The sequence below is a fragment of the Aquarana catesbeiana genome, linkage group LG03 (genome assembly GCF_042186555.1).
Source record: "Aquarana catesbeiana isolate 2022-GZ linkage group LG03, ASM4218655v1, whole genome shotgun sequence".
Taxonomy (NCBI): Eukaryota; Metazoa; Chordata; class Amphibia; order Anura; family Ranidae; genus Aquarana; species Aquarana catesbeiana.
The window spans coordinates 47652156-47673681 of record NC_133326.1 but is presented as its reverse complement, the minus strand read 5'-3'; the positions used below and the strand labels follow the sequence as shown (position 1 = coordinate 47673681).

Here is a 21526-nt window from a genome sequence, read left to right as displayed (position 1 = left end):
CAATATGTAAACTGTTTTACCTCCCAAATAGTTTGCAATTATGTTTGGTCAGACTTTTAAATCAGACAGGATTGCGAGAACTTAGCCAGGCCCTTCACCTCCTCAGCAGCACCAACACAACTTGGTCAAATACATATACAGTGGGGACGGAAAGTATTCAGACCCCCTTAAATTTTTCACTCTTTGTTATATTGCAGCCATTTGCTAAAATCATTTAAGTTCATTTTTTCTCATGAATGTACAAACAGCACCCCATATTGACAGAAAAACACACAATTGTTGACATTTTTGCAGATTTATTAAAAAAGAAAAACTGAAATATCACTTGGTCTTAAGTATTCCGACCCTTTGCTGTGACACATATATTTAACTCAGGTGCTGTCCATTTCTTCTGATCATCCTTGAGATGGTTCTACACCTTCATTTGAGTCCAGCTGTGTTTGATTATACTGATTGGACTTGATTAGGAAACAGGGGCGGATCCAGGGGGGGGGGGCAACAGGGCAATTGCCCCCCCCAAAATAGTAGCACTGACATGTCATTGAAGCCAGTGCCTCTGCGGCTGCCGCTGCCTCTGCCCGGGTCTCGCTCTCACATCAGCCGATCAGCGGCGCCAAGAGAGAGACTTGCACTGACTGAGCAGGATACCAGGAGGAGGAGGAGGTGGGTGGAGCCTCTTCCCTGCACTCGTTGCTAACGCCAGGGCCACCTGGCGTCTAGCAATGAGTGACGTCAGTGAGTCACGTCTGACTCGGACTCGAGTCTGAAAGCCGACGTGACAGTGACAGGTCAGACGGAGCTGTTGCCTGCTGGAGCCTCAAAACAGCAGAGACTGTGTGTTCCGTTCTGCACTAACATGTCCAGCGTCCACACTGCAGTCAGTGGCGGCAGAGAGGAGCGCCAGCATTCTTCTTTCTCCGCGTCCGCCCCCGACTGTGTTGGCCCCACCCACCGGTACCTCCTCCCTCCATGATCCATCTTTTCCATACTACAGGCCAGCGCCGCCCCTGAATTAGTGTTGGCTCCACCCACCCACCTCCTCCATCTTCTCCACCTGGCTTGCGCCTGCAGAGCGTCGTGAATTGAATACAGGAGGAAAAATACTTATTGAGAAGATTACTGGATCCATCCATCCATCAGATCCATCTCCACTCTGTCTCCATTGCTCCTGCATGGGAACCCATCCCCTCACCAGACCACCAAAATAATTAACTAGGTGAGTAAAAGAATGAATGCATGTCATGTGTCAAATCGCAAAATACATGTGTGCCATATTATGTATGAAAAAAAAATGGCCTTTTAGTCTTGACTTATTCAATCTTAACCCCTAAGGCTCCGAAAAGTTTTACCCCTCCTTATGACCAGGCCTTTTTTTGTGATACTTCGCTGCGTTACTTTGACTGGCTGACAATTACGCTGTACCCAAATAAAATTGATGTTCTTTTTTTTCCCACAAATAGAGTTTTCTTTTGGTGGTATTTGATCACCTCTGCGGTTTTTATTTTTTGCGAAAAAAAAATGAAATTTTTTTTTGCTTTTTCCTATAAAAAAATGTCCTCAGTTTAGGCCGATATGTATTCTGCTCCATATTTTTGGTAAAAAAAAAAAATCACAATAAGCGTATATTGATTGGTTTGCACAAAATTTATAGCGTCTACAAACTATGGGATAGATTTATGGCATTTATATTTAATTATTTTTTACTAGTAATGGCGGTGATCAGTAATTTTTAGTGGTACTGCAACATTGCAGCAGACAGATCGGACACCTAACTGACACTTTTGACACTTTTTGGGGACTAGTGACACTAATAAAGTGATCAGTGCTAAAAATATGTACTGTCACTGTACTAATGACACTGGCTGGGAAGGGGTTAACATCAGGGGTTGATCAAAGGGTTAACTGTGTGCCTAGGGGGTGCTTGCTAACTGTGTGGTGGATGGACTCACTAGATGAACAGAGTGATCCGTGTTCCTGGTTAGCAGGAACACAAGATCACTCTGTTCATCTCTGACAGAACGGCGGTCTGCCTTGTTTACATCTGCAGACCGCTGTTCTATCTTTGTGGGGAGCGATCAGGGGTGGCAGGCGGACATCGCTTCTGCCAGACCTGCTGATTGGCTCCCCCTCTGGCCAATCAGCGCGCGTGCACCTTCGCTGGCTATTGCACGAAATGGCCTACAAGTATGTAGTTTCGTGCAATAGAGCCGACCTGCTGCAGTATACGTACTGCAGCTGGTCAGCAAGTGGTTAATCTAATTATAATGCAGGATATTTATTTAAATGTGGAGCTGCAGAAGAGCAAACAGTGCTTTAATCTGGCCACCTGAATTTATTTTTATATTTACATTTTTGAAACATTTGTTAAATCAATAAATCTAACACTGAATTTTAAACACTGACATGGAAATTGAGCAAACATTTTTTTCATGCAGTGCCCCTCCCGATACTAGACTCTGGATCCACCTTTGTTAGGAAAGCCACACACCTGTCTATATAAGACCTTACAGCTCAGAGTGCATGTCAGAGCAAATGAGAATCATGAGGTCAAAGGAACTGCCTGAAGAGCTAAGAGACAGAATTGTGGCAAGGCACAGATCTGGCCAAGGTTACAAAAAAATTTCTGCTGCACTTAAGGGTCCTAAGAGCACAGTGGCCTCCATAATCCTTAAATGGAAGACGTTTGGGACGACCAGAACCCTTCCTAGAGCTGGCTGTCTGGCCAAACTGAGCTATCGGGGGAGAAGAGCCTTGGTGAGAGAGGTAAAGAAGAATCCAAAGATCACTGTGGCTGAGCTCCAGAGATGCAGTTGGGAGATGGGAGAAAGTTGTAGAAAGTGAACCATCACTGCAGCCCTCCACCAGTCGGGGTTTTATGGCAGATTGGCCCGATGGAAGCCTCTCCTCAGTGCAAGACACATGAAAGCCCGCATGGAGTTTGCTAAAAAACACCTGAAGGACTCCAAGATGGTGAGAAATAAGATTATCTGGTCTGATAGAGACCAAGATAGAACTTTTTGGCCTTAATTCTAAGCAGTATGTGGGGAGAAAACCAGGCACTGCTCATCACCTGTCCAATACAGTGCCAACAGTGAAGCATGGTGGCGGCAGCATGCTATGGGGGTGTTTTTCAGCTGCAGGGACAGGACGACTAGTTGCAATCGAGGGAAAGATGAATGCGGCCAAGTACAGGGATATCCTGGACGAAAACCTTCTCCAGAGTGCTCAGGACCTCAGACTGGGCTGAAGGTTTACCTTCCAACAAGACAATGACCCTAAGCACACAGCTAAAATAACAAAGGAGTGGCTTCACAACAACTCCGTGACTGTTCTGGAATGGCCCAGCCAGAGCCCCGACTTAAACCCAATTGAGCATCTCTGGAGAGACTTAAAAATGGCTGTCCACCAACGTTTACCATCCAACCTGACAGAACTGGAGAGGATCTGGAAGGAGGAATGGCAGAGAATCCCCAAATCCAGGTGTGAAACACTTGTTGCATCTTTCCCAAAAAGACTCATGGCTGTATTAGATCAAAAGGGGGCTTCTACTAAATACTGAGCAAAGAGTCTGAATACTTAGGACCATGTGATATTTCAGTTTTTCTTTTTTAACTACTTCCATACAGGGCATTTTCACCCCCCTCCTGCCCAAGCCAATTTTCAGCTTTCAGCGCTGTCGCACTTTGAATAACAATTGCGCAGTCATACTACACTGTACCCAAATTAAATTTTTATCATTTTTTCCCCACTAATAGAGCTTTCTTTTGGTGGTATTTGATCACCCCTGCGTTTTTTATTTCTTGTGCTATAAACAAAACAAGAGTGACAAGTTTGAAAAAACACAATATTTTTTACTTTTTGCTATAAGTATCCAAATGTTTTTGTTTTTTTAAACAAATTTTTTCCTCATTTTAGGCCGATAAGTATTCTTCTACATATTTTTGGTAAAAATATCGCAATAAGCGTATATTTATTGGTTTGCGCAAAAGTTATAGCGTCTACAAAATAAGGGGATAGATTTATAGCATTTTTATTATTATTTTTTTTTTTTACTAGTAATGGCAGCGATCTGCGATTTTTATCGTGACTGCGATATTGCGGCGGACACATCGGACAATTTTGACACATTTTAGGGACCATTCACATTTATACAGCGATCCGTGCTATAAAAATGCATTGATTACTGTATAAACGTGACTGGCAATGAAGGGGTTAATCAGGAGGGGGCGCTGTAGGGGTTAATGTGTTGCTAGGGAGTGATTCTAACTGTGGGGGGAGGGGATTCACAAGGGGAGGAGACCGATCGGTGTTCCTCTGTACAAGGAACACACCATCGGTCTCCTCCCATCTGACAGGACGTGGATCTGTGTGTTTACACACACAGATCCACGGTCCTGCTCGGTTACCGGGCAATCGCGGGTGCCCGGCGGACATCACGGCCACCGGGCACGCGCACCGGGACCCGAGCGATGCGGCTGCCTGGAAGGCTGCGCCGTCATATGACGGCGGCCCAGAAAAACAGCTGCACCATCCCGCCGTCATATGACGGCGGGCGGGCAGCAAGTGGTTAATAAATCTGCAAAAATGTCAACAATTCTGTGTTTTTCTGTCAATATGGGGTGCTGTGTGTACATTTTACAACCAAAATTCATGCATCAAGAAATCAAGATCCCCAGAAAATTATACATCATTATGTCATCTATATTAGCCCTCTCATATGTACTGCTGATCCCTTACTCATCTCGATTGTATTAACTCATGGGAGCGAGTGGGAGGCGGACAGTAATCATATGGTACTTGTCATCCTCGACTTATGAAGGGGTTACCTACAAACCATAAATGGTATGTATGAAGACAGTATTTCCTAGGGTCCAGAAACCTCCGATCACTGGTTCCTTAATGCCATACCCTTAAATCAAAATAAAAAATTAAATCAAGAAAAGAGGAGAATTGGAAAAAAGTGGGTAGAAAAAGAGAGAGCAAGGGAGGGGGGGGGGGGGGGGTAATTGTCCAGCCATTGCATTATGTATTTCGTATATGGAACATTATTCTCTGTTCATGCGTCCTTACTAGCCATAATCTCAGCATATGGTGATGACAATTTAAAGACGAACCAACAGGACCATATCTTAGATATAAAGTTTACTACCTTGGATTTTTTCGATCCAATATAAAATGGTGGACCAATAAGGTCTGATGAAGGGGCAAGTCCACCAAATGTGGGCATGCATTCCCGTATACCCACAACCCCGCCAGCAAAGGTCTGAAATGGTTGGAAAAAACGTATGAAGTGTAGCTGGTGTGTAGTGCCACCTTGTTAGCATTTTATAGTTTACCTCTGCTGTCTTAGAGGATATTGAAGAAACGTGAGATAGGCGAAGTATCACAGAGCGTTGTAAGTCCGAGAGCGGTTTCTGGAGATCCTGTTCCCACTTAGTTAGAAAAGATGAGTGAGTTGTTGATGACATTGATATCAAAGCTTGATAAATGTTAGATAGAGGTTTATCTGGGGGAAGATCTCCCGCTAGCAAGCATTCCACAGGATTCATATCTTCTTCTGACCTTAACGGTTGAGGTAACGATTTTATGAATTGTGAAAGTTGATGGTATTGCCATTGATATATGAAGGGTATCGGAGTAGTTGGTATAAGGTCAGATATAGGCAAAATATCTTTGTTTTTCACAACTTTGCCGAGAAGGACAGATGTATCTGAAATCCAATTACCGTATTTTGAATCCATGTTCCCTGGAGGAAAGTAGTCATGCCCCGTAAGTTGCATGAGCGGTGAGTTATAAGGCCATTTCTGTGTGTGACATAGAGAGTCCCAGGATGCTAAAGATGATTTGGTTAGTGGGGAGGTATAGTGTGCTAATTTGCAAAACTTATTGGGTATCCATATGAGTATATCATATGAGGATATCCATATGAGGGGAAAAAGGTCCACCCCACTCAGATCTATCTCCAACTGTACCCATAGCTTGGATGACTTGTTATATTTCCAGTCCGAAATCCTACTGAGGATTGTGGCAATACCGCCTTCCATCTTGGGTCTGATTAAACATCTGTGAGCAATACATGGTTTTCTGCGATTCCATATATATTTACCCCTAACGGATTGTATTATCTTAAAAAACCCAACAGGAACCTTATAAGGGATCATTTGAAATAGAAAGAGCAGCCTGGATAATATGTTCATTTTCACAATATTATTTTTTTCTAGCCATGAATGTGCCAACTGTGTCCATTTTTGCAGATCTGATCTAATGGCATTCAGCAGGGGGATATAATTTTTACGGAAAAGAGAGGCCGGGTCTGGAGTCAGGTATATTCCTAAATATTTCATAGCTAATGGTTGCAAGTGGAATGGAAAGGAGGCTTGTAGTCTAGTCGCTGTTGTATGAGGAATTGAAATATTCAGGATTTCCGATTTAGACATATTAATTTTGAAGTTACTAAATTGAGTGAAAGCTAACATGAGATTGGGTAAGGTTACAAGAGGTTGTTGGATATAAAAGAGGACGTCGTCTGCGTATGCCGCGTATTTATGTTCTAGTCAATTCCCACTGTAATCCCGTGGATATTGGGGTATGTGGCGTATTGTTTGCTAGGAAGGGTTCTAAGGGAAAGGGCAAAAAGGATGGGGGAAAGGGGGGCACCCCTGATGGGTACCATTATAGAGAGAGAAAGGATCGCTTATGTACCATTAATTCTTAATTGGGCTGAAGGTGTTTGATATAAAGCTGAGATCTTTGCCAACATGTTCGGGCCTAAGCCGAAATGACGATAATGTGGCCATGAGGTACTCCCAGTCCACCCTATCAAAACGCTTTCTCAGCATCTATAGATAAAAGAAGGGTGGGCTTGGGAGCAGCCACAGACATAGGTTATCAGGGAGAGTGTTCTAAGCATATTGTCACTTGCCTCCCTCCCTGGGATAAAACCCAGTTTGATCTCTAGAAACCCACTGCGGAGCCAGGGGTAGGAGTCTAACAGCGAGCTCTTTGGCATATAACTTAGCATCCAAATTCAAACAGCGATATTGGACGATAGCTACCACACAAACTAGGATCCTTCCCCGGGTTTGGGGATTATTGTGATGTGAGCATGGAGAGTTTCCGATCTGAAACCTCCACTATTAGGCGCTGAGTTAGCATATGCTGTCAAATGTGGAAGCAAAGCATCTGCAAAAGTGCGGTAATAGGCCACCGTAAAACCCCATCGGGTCCCGGTGCATTTACCATTAGCCATTGATTTAAGTGCCCCCCTAAGCTCCGCAGTGGTGAAGATCATCTTCCAGTGCCTCTAAAAGAGAAGACGGGAGTCTTGGCAGATTAGCTCCTGATAAATATTCCCCAATTTGTGATTTCCTAGTGATATCATCGGATTTTGCATTGCTAATCTGATATAACTGTTGATAAAAGGAGCGAAATTCCTTAGCGATATCCCCTGGTTTTAATCTAAGGCCGTTTTAATCTTGGCAATAAAAGAAGCTGATTTCTTTTGTTGTAAAGATCGGGCTAAGATACGACTCGGTTTATTTCCCCCATTCGTAGAGCTGTTGAGCAACAAATCCTACGACGGGATGTATTCTCAGAGTGGAAAAGAGCTTTCAATTCCTCTCTCTTTTTAGTGAGTGAGTGTAAAATCAATTTAAAGTTAGTTCATTTGTGGGTTTTTTCAAGGATGCCTATCTCTTTTATTAATGTAGATTGTAAGTGTGTTCTCTCCCTCTTCTTCCTTGCACCCAATTCAATAAGCTTTCCCCTGATGAGGGCCTTATGGGCCCCTCCCAAAGAGTCCCCGGTGATATGTAAGGGGAAATATTATCCCTGAAGTAGAGGGGGAGACTCTTCTCAAGTTCTTTTACATCTATTTCATCAGTTAGAAGTGACTCGTTCAATTTCCCAGTTTGTAGATTTCAATGGGGTATGGATGGAGAATGAAGCAACATACTAATTTCTGGAGAATGATCAGATATGTCGAAACTTCTATACTGGATCGTATCAAAAGGTCCCAGATAATGATGTTGGATATAAAAATAGTCTATCCTTGATTGGGATTCCATATATATGTGAATAATGGGTGTAGTCTTTTGCGTCCTGGATGCATTATCCTCCATACCATCCATGAGTTGAGTGTTATGCAATATTTTATGAATATATACCAGGCGTCTATGTGGAATGCATGATTTTCCCCTGAGAGGTGTCTAAAAATTGGTTCTAGGGAATGTTTAGATCCCCCACCTAGGATAATACATCCTTGCGCAAAATCAGCAATTGCTTTTAATTCTCCCAACTTTTTCACACTGAAGGAAGGTACATGTGATTTGCTGCTTCAATATAGTGCCAACAATTTAAGCACCTCTTTACATATACAGTATCTCACAAAAGTGAGTACACCCCCTCACATTTTTGTAAATATTTTATTATATCTTTTCATGTGACAACCCTGAAAAATGACACTTTGCTACAATGTAAAGTAGTGAGTGTACAGCTTTGTATAAACAGTGTAAATTTGCTGTCCCCCTCAAAATAAACTCAACACACAGCCATTCATGTCTAAACCTCTGGCAACCAAAAAGTGAGTACACCCCTAAGTGAAAATGTCCAAAATTGGGGACCAAAAGTGTCAATATTTTGTGTGGCCACCATTATTTTCCAGCACTGCCTTAACCCTCTTGGGAATGTGAGTTTACCAGAGCTTCACAGGTTGCCCACTGGAGTCCTCTTCCACTCCTCCATGGACGACATCACAGAGCTGGTGAACCTTGCGCTTCGACACCTTCCATTTGATGATGCCCCACAGAGCTCAATAGGGGTTTAGGTCTGGAGACATGCTTGTCTAGTCCATCACTTTTACCCTCAGCTTCTTTAGCAAGGCAGTGGTCATCTTGAGGTGTGTTTGGGGTTGTTATCATGTTGGAACACTGTCCTGCGGCCCCAGTCTGCGAAGGGAGGGGATCATGCTCTGCTTCAGTGTGTCACAGTGCATGTTGGCATTCATGGTTCCCTCGATGAACTGTAGCTCCTCAGTGCCGGCAGCACTCATGCAGCCCCCAGATCATGACACTTCCCACCACCCATGCTTGACTGTAGGCAAAGACACACTTGTCTTTGTAACTCCCTCACCAGGGTTGCCGTCACACACACGCTTGACCACCATCTGAACCCAATAAGTTTATCTTGGTCTCATCAGACCACAGGACATTGGTTCCAGTAATCCATGTCCTTAGTCCTGCTTGTCTTCAGCAAACTGTTTGCAGGCTTTCCCTGAGCATCATCTTTTGAAGAGGCTTCCTTCTGGTACGACAGCCATGTAGACCAATTTGATGCAGTGTGCAGCGTATGGTCTGAGCACTTGACAGGCTGACCCCCCCACCCCCTTTAACCTCTGCAGCAATGCTGTCAGAAACTCATACGTCTATTTTCTCAAAGAAAAAACCTCCTGGATATGATGCTGACCACGTGCACTCAACTTCTTTGGTCGACCATGGCGAAGCCTGTTCTTGAGTGGAACCCTGGCCTGTTAAAACCGCTGTATGGCCTTGGCCACTGTGCTGCAGCTCAGTTTTAGAGTCGTGGCAATCTTTTTATAGCCTAGGCCATCTTTATGTAGGGCAACAATTCTTTTTTTTAAATCCTCAGAGTTCTTTGCCATGAGGTGCCATGTTAAACTTACAGTGACCAGTATGAGAGAGTGTGGGAGCCATAAACACCAAATTTAATACACCTGCTCCCCCATTAATACCTGAGACCTTGTAACACTAAACGAGTTCATGTGACACCGGGGAGGGGAAAATGGCTAATTGGGTCCAATTTGGACATTTTCACTTAGGAGTGTACTTCCTCTTTTGTTGCCAGCGGCTTTAGACATTAATGGCTGTGTGTTGAGTTATTTTGAGGGGACAGCAAATTTACCACATTTATACAAGCCGTACACTTCACTACTTTACATTCCTAGCAAAGTGTCATTTCTTCAGGGTTGTCACATGAAAATATATAATAAAATATTTACAAAAATTTGAGAGGTGTACTCACTTTTGTGAGATACTGTATATTGTAATTCACATCAGTCACTGTCCTCCAGGAGCTTACAATCTAAGGTATTTTTTCAGGTCTGGTTAGGTCTATTCCCTAAATCTGGAGTCGATTGCTCTAACTGCCTCCTGGAAGAAGCTTTCAAAATTAGAGTAGGAGGGTTAGCCACTGGGTTTATGAATATTTATCTGACCCTCAGCCAATCCCCTGGAAAGGGGCACCCCAGAAGGTGGCTGGGGAAAAAGAAGAGTTTTGCAGGAAAAGTTGGTTGGAAAACAGTTGTCCCTGGACATTGTGAGTAGGACCCTCTTGCCTGTAGCTTGAGGTTTGCCTGTGCCTTGACGGTTAGACACCAAGGGTAGCCACAAGGAATGTGATTTTTTTTTACAGAATCTCAGATGGACTTGGCTGCCCTTCTACCCTCCAGCCAACACTCAAGGCTGCTAATGGATGACTTTACTTAAGAATCAGTCGGCTTTGTATTTGTCCCCCTGTACCCTGTTTGCATTTTTTGAGTATCCTGCACCTTTCTCCTGTTCAATTATTCCAATAAAGCTACAAAAACACATACCTTAGACTGATCCTGTGTTTGTTGGTGTACTTTTGAACTGGTACCTTGGCCTGGAAGCCTCTGAAACAAGTAAAGGAAACCTGGGTTAATTCCAGTGGCCCCTTCAGGGGTGATCGTTACAACTGGCTAGTGACACCACAGTCTGATAGCAATGTCAATTGGCCTAACTGTGAAGACATAAGCCATGGGGCAGATGTATTCTAAGAAAATAGAAGTAAAGCCTTTACCATTTAGGTTGGTGAAACTTGACCAGCGGAAAAAACAGTTTAGCAAAAGTGCTAACAGGCCAAGAAGCCAAAGACATTTTCTGGTGCACAGGTAGATGTGCTGAGTCCAGTCACAACTCCTGCTGCTGTGCTGAAGACCCTTTTGCAGTAGGGCAAGGCATCATAGTGCATATTGGACCTGCTCCAGCCAGCCTTTGGGTCCTTGGGGTATTAGTGTCTGCTCTGAAGTCTACATAATCATTGCCCATCAGATTTTGGGGCCTCCTATGACAGATGCTTAGATACTGGGGCCTAGAAAAGTTATGCAATGGCTGAAAGGTTCCCTGCAAATCCAGTACACCTTCCTCTTTCTCTCCACCTCACCTTCTCCTCTTTCTTGCTCTCTTGCTGATTCTGCATCTTAGGGGTGGAACCAGTTTGCAGAGAGAGCTTGCTACTACCTCATTTCCTGCTGCTTGCTCCCATGGATACATAGAAATATGATGGCAGAACAATTAAGTAGTCCATATAGTCTAACCCTTTTTCATTTTTTTTTTTTTCATTTTTTTTTTATTGACTCACTACCTCTGCTGAAAGTCTTTTCCAAGTATCCAGTGCTCTTTTGTTAAAATAATACTTTCTAAGGTTAGTTTTGAACAGTTCTTCTGCTAATTTAGGGTCATGTTCACATGAAAACTTCAGCAGAGGGTGGATATAAGCAGGGCCGTTTTTAAGGCAGGGCAAAAGGGGCAGCTGCCCTGGACCCTGTCAGTGTTGTGGGGCCCAAAGCAGCTGTCTCATACTTGCCAACTATCCTGGTTTGATTTCCCTCGTCCCTTGAGGTTTTAATCCTGTGCTGTGTCCCAATATCTCAGTGTGAAATGCTGTTACTAATGCTGCCCAGCTCTGCCCTATTGTTGTGTAAAGATGACTCACCTGCAGACCCTGTGTTTACATGTAAATTACCGTCATTCATATGTAAATAGCGGCAATATTCATATGTAAATAGGGGCGGCCAGCAGCATTGATATGTATATCATGCCCCCCTGAGGTCATATCCACAGTAATCTCTAGCAACCAATCAACAAGCAGAAATCATGTGCTGTAACCTCTAGCAACCAATCAGTGAGCCGTAATGTGTGCTGTAACCTCTAGCAACCAGTCAGTGAGCAGTAATGATACACTGTAACCTCTGACAACCAATCACAATAGCTGCCTGATCTGATTCAGTAGACTGATTTTGAGTCTAGCTGCTATTTATTGTATGTCTTAGAGCAGGTGGAGAGCAAAACTGCATGGGGGGGGCAAGAAAAGTTTTGCCCAGGGTCCAATCAATATTAAAGACGGCCCTGGATATAAGATGTCCCAGAAGGAAGACTAAGGGAATGTTGTCAATTATCCCTGTTTCCTCATCTCTAACCATCCTTGTATCCTCCTCGAAGGGTAAAAAAATTAAGCAGGTATCCTATATTTACATGGGTAGTTGTTACAGCTATCTAATGCTGGTACAACCTCAGCAGGATGTGCAACACAGAATTCCAGTGCCCAGGGTTGCTGCATATTAAACTGTTGGAGGATACCTATTAAAGAAAGAAAACTGTTGGAGGCAGCTGGTTTTGTTGTTGCAGTTCCACCAGGTGATCTCTGGATGGGTAGGTGCAGTATATACAGTCAGGTCCATAAATATTGGGACATCGACACCATTCTAAACTTTTTGGCTCTATACACCACCGCAATGGATTTGAAATGAAACGAACAAGATGTGCTTTAACTGCAGACTTTCAGCTTTAATTTGAGGGTATTTACATCCGGTGTAGGAATTACAACAGTTTGTATATGCGCCTCCCACTTTTTAAGGGACCAAAAGTAATGGGACAATTGGCTGCCCAGCTGTTCCATGGCCAGGTGTGTGTTATTCCCTCATTATCCCATTTACAAGGAGCAGATAAAAGATCCAGAGTTCATTTCAAGTGTGCTATTTGCATTTGGAATCTGTTGCTGTCAACTCTCAATATGAGATCCATAGAGCTGTCACTATCAGTGAAGCAAGCCATCATTAGGCTGAAAAAACAAAACAAACCCATCAGAGAGATAGCAAAAACATTAGGTGTGGCCAAATCAACTGTTTGGAACATCCTTAAAAAGAAAGAACACACCGGTGAGCTCAGCAACACCAAAAGACCCAGAAGACCACAGAAAACAACTGTGGTGGATGACCAAAGAATTCTTTACCTGGTGAGGAAAACACCCTTCAACAGTTGGCCAGATCAAGAACACTCTCCAGGAGGTAGGTGTATGTGTGTCAAAGTCAATAATCAAGAGAAGACTTCACCAGAGTGAATACAGAGGGGTCACCACAAGATGTAAACCACTGGTGGGCCTCAAAAACAGGAAGGCCAGATTAGAGTTTGCCGAACAACATCTAAAAAAGCCTTCACGGTTCTGGAACAAAATCCTATGGACAGATGAAACCAAGATCAACTTGTACCAGAGTGATGGGAAGAGAAGAGTATGGAGAAGGAAAGGAACTGCTCATGATCCAAAGCATACCACCTCATCAGTGAAGCATGGTGGTGGTAGTGTCATGGTGTGGGCATGTATGGCTACCAATAGAACTGGTTCTCTTGTATTTATTGATGATGTGACTGCTGACAAAAGCAGCAGGATGAATTCTGAAGTGTTTTGGACAATATTATCTGCTCATATTCAGCAAAATGCTTCAGAATTCATTGGACGGCGCTTCACAGTGCAGATGGACAATGACCCGAAGCATACTGCAAAAGCAACCAAAGAGTTTTTTAAGGGAAAGAAGTGGAATGTTATGCAATGGCCAAGTCAATCATCTGACCTGAATCCGATTGCGCATGCATTTCACTTGCTGAAGACAAAACTGAAGGGAAAATGCCCCAAGAACAAGCAGGAACTGAAGACAGTTGCAGTAGAGGCCTGGCAGAGCATCACTAGGGTTGAAACCCAGCGTCTGGTAATGTCTATGCGTTCCAGACTTCAGGCTGTAATTGACTGCAAAGGATTTACAACCAAGTATTAAAAAGTGAAAGTTTGATGGATGATTGTTAATCTGTCCCATTACTTTTGGTCCCTTAAAAAGTGGGAGGCACATATACAAACTGTTGTAATTCCTACACCGTTCACCTGATTTGGATGTAAATACCCTCAAATTTAAGCTGAAAGCCTGCACTTAAAGCACATCTTGTTTGTTTCATTTTAAATCCATTGTCGTGGTGCATAGAGCCAAAAAGATTAGAATTGTGTTGATGTCCCAATATTTATGGACCTGACTGTATGTCTGCACACCTTTCTGGACTGATGTAGCAGGTGGATTTTTCTTTGGGATGAATAAATTGAGCACTTGAGCCAGGGAAGCCATGTGTTTGATCTTCATCGGGTGAAGGGCAACCAGTCTGGCTGCAGGTGGTGTGGATGGCTTGGAGAGCTGCCAGTAGCTTTGGTCTAGTGTTGCTCCTTTCCCCTATGCAGACGAACTGGAGAAGTTAATTTGGCTTTAGATGTGGCATAGATCCTAGGGTGCTCAGAAGGGCTTGGTGGAGATGATACAGAGGGGGTGTCACTGGAGAAGGACTCACAGCATGAGGACAACAATGAAGAGGAGTTAGAGCTGGAAGCCTATCACAACAAATGTAATGGCATCACAAAGTCCAGTGGTGTACTCCTTGCTACATCCTTCCCAACCACAACGGGTTCACCTAATGAATAATATATAACATCTCTGCCCATGATTGCTTAACTAGGTGTTGGTGGTCATGTGTTCTCTGACAGTGTGTACATGATCACAACTAACACACGCTGCTCATTCCAAACAAATGGAAGCAAGGAGGAAAAGAAGAAGTTCAGGACCTCACAGACAACAATGCAAGGAGGCATCGGTACTGATATTGAGCCTTTGCGCGTGTACTTGTACTCACACAAATGCTTCCGATGCCTAATCTAAAACCTGGGAGAGGCGGCGTTGCTGTGTACATCCGCAAGTCAGTGGGCGGAGTCAGCGGGTGAAGAGGGCGGAGCAGAGAGCGAGTCCTCAACAGCAGTGGAACTAGGTAAGCTGGCAGGGGTGCAGGGCACAGCCGCATTTTCCATCAGGATCGGTGACCGTAGCCGTCACATTCGGTAACAGAAGTGATGTTCCGTGTCTCTGTCAGCTGTTGAACATCCCGTCGCCCATCTTGGTACACCTGCACTTGGCTGAAGTAAGCCAGCAGCGGACATCTTGTTACACCCAGCCTATATAGTTCGGGCTGGGTGTAACAAGATGTCTGCTGCTACCTACTGCGGCTGAGTGCAAGGTAAGTACTATGATAAGTACTCAATATACACATGCTCCTGGATGTAGTCCTGAAGAAGCGGACAACCAACGAAATGCGTTAGGACAAAGTGCTTTGTTTCAATATTTTAATTTTCAACTTTTCGATTAATTGTAGTACGTTTAATTTGTGTAATAATACAAAATTGTGAATTTTATATGTTTGAATATCTACTTGGTGGTCATCTTTGAGCCCCCCTTTTTTAGATTTAATTTTTAACTGCCTTTAAAGTGGTTGTAAACCCTTTAACAAAAAAATAAAATAAATAAAACCTGCAAGACAAGGGCATAATGAGCTAAGCATAGCATACTAGCTCATTCTGAATTACATACCTTAGATCGAAGCCCCGCAGCGGTCCTCGTACACCGCTCCGGCCGGTCACTTCCGGGTATCGCGGGCTCCGGCGCTGTGAATTGGCCAGAGCCACGATGACGTCACTCCCGCGCATGCAAACGGGAGCCGCCGGTGGCGGCATATTAACCAAAGCAACAGCACGGACGTGTCATTGCTTCAGTGCGCATGTGCCGATGAGGTCGGCACATGCAGATACAGGGGATATCTCCTAAAGCGTGCAGGTTTAGGAGATATCCAGGGTAGCTACAGGTAAGCCTAATTATTGGCTTACCTGTAGTAAAAAGTGGTTGTAAAGGGTTTACAACCACTTTAAATGTGCTTTGACAGCTAAAACACCACAATAAAGTCATTCTCTGCTTTTAACCTCTATGTTATCTTTTTTTTTATTGCATTAACATCATGACATCATTAGAAAAGCAAATGACAAAATGAAGGTTTACTATTAACGTTTTATTTCTACATTCTAGAATGTAAAACAAAATAACCATTTTTCCCAGTGTCTCTTTGGTTTATGAAAAGACAATATCGTATTATTTACATAAAGATTGCAAAGGTATAAATAATGGTACAATATATTTGCTTTGTTTAAAAGAAATATACATCTTTTTAGGCTCTCAGATATATATAACCATGTGTTTGGTGGGGTCTATTAAGCAAGATGGAATATGAACTGGTCCAACATACAGTATAGTTAAGGGAGGGAGAAAGAACTGAGGTGATGGTACCAGACACTTCTAGGTCCTGGGATCTCAAGTCTGACGCCATATCAAAATTGCTCATATATTTTCCTTTAACACATTAGGGCAGCCTTTCTTAAGATTTTTAATTTTCCAGGCTAGTCCCCTACTAATGATTACTATGTCAAAAGTTCACAGTACATTAGTGTAATGGTCATTTAGAAGAATGCTCCTTACATTTGTGGTCATTGGCAAGAACCCCCAAGATATCTAAAAAGATCATTGGTGTCAGTGGTTACTCATCTGAGAAGCAAAAGTTGCTCACTGTCCAAGGAAGTCCTTGCAGCTTCTGGAGGAACCCTAGTTAAGAAAGGCTGCATAAGGGTATCCACCAACCTGTATGGTTTATTGGACAGATGAAGCCTATCTTTTCACAAATCATATTGTAAACCAGGGTTTCTTAACCAGGGTTCCTCCAGAGATTGCTAGGGGTTCCTTGAGCTATGAGCAAATTCTGCTTTTCAGATAAGTTCCCACTGACACCATTGAACTTTTTAGCTATCTGTAAGGAGAATAATTCTGCCCAATGTCCACAAGTGTAAGGAGCATTCTTCCCACCTACCATCACACTAATGTATCATGAGTTGTATATGCAGTAATTTTAAGCAGGGGTTCCCTGAGAGTCGAATGTTATTTTTAAGGGTTCCTCTGTGCTAAAATGGTTGAAAAAAGGCTGCTGTAAACTATAAAAGACATCTGGGGTCTATTTAAAAAAAGGTTTTTTGCACAGCCTCCACAAATAATTTCACGTAATTTGCCTAATTAGTTATTTCCTATGATCATCAGCTCTATCTAGTGGCCATAATGCTGTATTTTCCTGAAATAGCTCAATCAGGAAAATACAGCATTGTGGCCAGTAGATGGAGCTGACAATCATAGGAAATAACTAATTAGGAAAATGACAGCAGCGGCTGGTCAAATGATTGAGACATTTGCACAGAAACGTTTTTTATACATAGACCCCCCCTCAATGCTGGAGGCTGCTCTGTGCTGGACTTTTACATCAGCAATGGGAGCAGGAACAAGTACGCAAGTAATAATGACACCATGGGATTCTTAAGACCTAGGATTTTTCTTTATGTAAATGACAGGATTTGCTCTTTGGAGAGGAAGCAATCCCAACAGGCAGCATATGAAAAAAGATGATTCAGATGATTATACTTTGGTCATTCCCTCCTTCTTTAAGGTGACATTTCATGTCATTTAGACCCCCTAAGATCATATATAGATATATATATATAGATCTATATATATATATCTATATATATAGATATATATATATATTCTTCTATATATCTATATATATAGATCTATATATATTCTATATATATATATAGATCTATATATATAGATCTATATATATATATATATAGATCTATATATATAGATCTATATATATATATAAAATATAAGCATAGTATTTAAACCCTGAGAAATAAAAGCAAGTTCCCCACTATATGTACATGGAAGGGTTGTGGCAAATGTTCAAGTAAGATTTGGCAAAACAGGTTTCTCAGTCATTTTAGTAAGGAAGTTCATAGAAACCAATGACAGACCAATGACAGAATAGTGAACTAGCAGAAGGAATCAATGCAGATTATATCTTGTAGAAGACCTTGTACAACCCCTTTATTGTCATTGTGGCTTTATAAACTGTGCAAGCAGTCCTTATAGGAGGCACATGTGGCTGGTAAACGTTATCTTCACAAGTATCAGGTAGCGGTGACGATATACACTTTATGGCTTTACTGCATCTTCAAACCATTTCTGAACGATCGCTTTGTTTTCATTAACCCATCTGATGTTTGCCTTGGTCTTCTCTATTGATTGCTCCAGAGCTCGTGTGGCTGTGCCAAATCCAATTACTTCATTATCCTTTTTAAACTGTTCAAGCTGGTGAGAAAGGTAAATGATTGCCATGATCGAGCAAATAACAACATTCTAAATGGATTCTTACACATCTATGTATTTATGACATGTATTGTACATGGTAATATTTTTAATTTAATAAAAGTTACCTTTAGGTGCCATTCACACGGGCGTACCTGTCCATACACCCGTGCAATCTTTGTCCGCAAGGGATGCATGCATTCCATGCATCAGTGTGCAGGTAATCCCATGCGTGTCTATTTGTAAACAGTGGCTGTATTGATACAGCCGCTGGTCCCAATGTGACAGCCATGGAGGTGCAACGTCGGACCCGACGTCACGTGTGATGAAATGCATAAGGCGGAGCGACCTTCTGACGTGATTGCGTGTTCACATTCCCAGAAGTGCGGGTGGTCGGCCTTATGTTTGGCCAGCTGGGATTATTTTATAGCGCTATATATGATACATCGATGTAAGGGTAATTTCAATAAATTTGCTAGTAAGGTTTTACACAATTTGGAGCATTTTCTTTTATGTCCTGGGGATGAACCAATTGGGATGATGCTGAGATGACCATTATTGTTCAACCATCTGCCTCTGAGGGGATCTTTAAGACACCTTTCACACTGGGGCTGAGGCTGCATTAGCGCTAAAGCACCGCTCGTTTTAGTGGTGCTTTAACGCTGTTTAAGCGGCGCTTTTCGGCCGCTAGCGGGGCGTTTCCGAAACGCTTTTCAGGAGCTTTGGAAACGTTGCCCATTAATTTCAAAGGTCAGGGCCTTTTGGGAGCGCTGTATACAGCTCTCCCAAACCGCCCCAAAGATGCTGCTTGCAGAACTTTTCCTAACTGGCTGTTCGATCACATGCTCTGCTGCCCTTTCTTTAATTAGAGGGTCTTCCATAAGAGGTTGTGGTGTTACAGTTTGCATTCCTTTAAGAGGTGATGGATGTTAATTATATGCACAATTTTCTATGAACATTTAGGAAGAGGATTAGTTTTCCAGTTCTACAATTTCCTATCTGCACATGGACTTTTCTTTGTTTGGGATCTGATTTTTACACCCTATTTGGAGAAAATTGCATACGTTTTTGTATTTATTGTTTATGACTGCTATTTTAATCATGTAGTAGCGCAACACTTTTATGCTAAATAGAAGCTGTACTGTCTGTATGATTGGAGAAGGACAATCACCATTCATTCAATCACTCATTCTCCATTCATAGATTGTTTGTTCACTGGAAAATTATGACAGCGAGCATGGGGGGGGGGGGGGGGGGGGGGGATCAGATGACTAAAGATTTCAACTAAAGGGACACACTGTACTGACTGTAAATATCCCTTGTGCCGATTTACAAAAAAAGGCCAGTTTTAAATGTTCATAATCTATTGTAGCACCAATTTCTTCTTATAACCAACTTCTACTTTAGAAAAAAAATACCCACCTGTTGCAGGTCAAAATCAGTGGAGAATCTTCTAGTCACTGCTGTAAGCAGGTTACCAAATGAAGATATGGTGCCTGCAAAGCTAGAGAGAAAAAATAAGAACAAATTATTATTAATATTATTATCATAGAGAATTTATATAGTGTCCAACAGTTTACGCAGCGCTTTACAATACAAGGACAGACAGTACAATTATAATACAAGCTCATTAGAGCTTAGAATCTATCATTTTTTTCTGCTTTACTTGGCAGGTAAAAATACAATGATCCAGAGAGTTATCATTTTGTAAGTCTTATACATTTTAGCTTCCTAGCTACATATCAGGAATGATTATATGATGAAAAGTTTATGGACACCTGACCAACACAGCTGTATTCGATTGTTGGACATCCCATTCCAAAACCACAAACATTTATATGGAGTTGACCTCCCCAATGTGGCTATAATAGCTTCCATTCTTCTGGGGAGGCTTTCCACAGGATTTTGGACTATGTCTATGGAAATGTGTGCCCCCTCAGCCAAAAGAGCATTTGTGAGGTCAGATCAGGGCTTTTTTTCAGGGGGAACTTGGTGGAACTCAGTTCCACCACCTCTGGCTCAGACCCTTTGGTGCCTGCTCACCACAATCACTTGTAAACACAGAAGTCTGGTTTCTGTGTTTACAAGTGACAGCTCCGCACTCTGTATGTAACCCCCATGAACTCTGCACTCTGTATGTAATGCAATCCTGATATTTAATGCCCCTTTAAGACCCTTCTACTTTTTATGAAATATGACCACACCCTCTATTTGATGTGATTTGGAGGGTGTGTGTGGGGGGAGGGGTTTTGGGGGGTCGTGGTTGAGTTCCAGCACCTATTGTTTGAGAAAAAAAGCCCTGGGTCAGATAATGATGTTGAATAAAAAGATCCAGATTGAAATCGGTGTTTCAGTTCATTTCCCAAAACATTAAGTTCCTCCAACCCAAACACGTCCAACCATGTCTTTATGGATCTGACTATGTGGTCCCACGGGCACAGTCATGCTGGACCTTCCCCATAAAGTTGCGTCAAGGTTGGAAAGTTCGCTTGGCTGAACATTCCTTACTTCGACTGGTCGCCACTGGTGCTAGCTGTCAGAATTGTGGCAGGAGATGCCTCTAGCCACAATGCATAGTGTGGATGGAGGAATCTGTTAAAACATCTAATAGTCTATGGTCAGCTACAGTCATTCTGAGCGGTGTTTCACGTCAGAGACACATTTTCCAATGACAGCCGCCTAGCATTCACCTCTATGGCTTAGCTATAAATCTACAGTAGAGTGTAAGACGCTATAAAGTTCTATACCAGCCTTTCTCAAACTTTTAACACAGAGGAACCTTTGAAATAACTTTCCAGTCTCAGGGAACCCCGCTAAAAATTACTATACCTACAACTCATGAGACATTAGTGTGATGGTCAGTGGAAAGAATACTCCTTTCACTTGTGGTCAGATAGCTAAATAGATCACTGGTGTCGGTGGGAACTTACCCAAAAGGCTGAAATGTCTCATTGCTCAAAGAACCTCTAGAAACCTTTGTAGGAACCCTGGTTGAGAGACCCTGCTCTATGCAGTAACATTTGTATCTTTTATGGAATAAATTTCCTTTCTTTTGCTTCTCTTGCTCTTGATCACTTTTAGTAGAGTGACCCAATTCCAACAAGAATGGTAAAACCTCAGCATTATGATGTTCAGTGATTATGGCATGTGCTAAAAAAACTGGATTGTAGACTTACTAATCAACAAATGTCTTCCAGTTGGCTCTGACAAAATCCCAGGCAAGAGTCTGACCAACTACGTTGTTGGCAACATTTGAAACTGTGGAAATAGCGTCCTGTTTCCGAATGTTTCCATCCAGGGAATACTGGAGCAGTCTGTAAAACAACACAGTTGATGTGAATCTCCAGTTTTGTTGAAACAAAAAAAAAAAGAAAAACCCTCTCTAGGTCC

General features: G+C 42.5%; 1 protein-coding gene across 1 annotated transcript in view; it reads right to left on the bottom strand.

The window, feature by feature from the left end:
* Positions 1–17609: 17609 nt before the first annotated feature.
* Positions 17610–21526, bottom strand: part of LOC141131333 (aminopeptidase N-like) — a 94397-nt gene continuing 90480 nt past the window's right edge. Inside the window, exons 19-21 of the mRNA XM_073618480.1 lie at positions 21313–21450; positions 19559–19640; positions 17610–18139 (exon numbers count right to left, since the gene is read on the bottom strand). Coding sequence (XP_073474581.1) covers positions 17984–18139; positions 19559–19640; positions 21313–21450 — 376 coding nt within the window. The 3' untranslated portion in view covers positions 17610–17983. The remainder of the gene's footprint in view (positions 18140–19558; positions 19641–21312; positions 21451–21526) is intronic.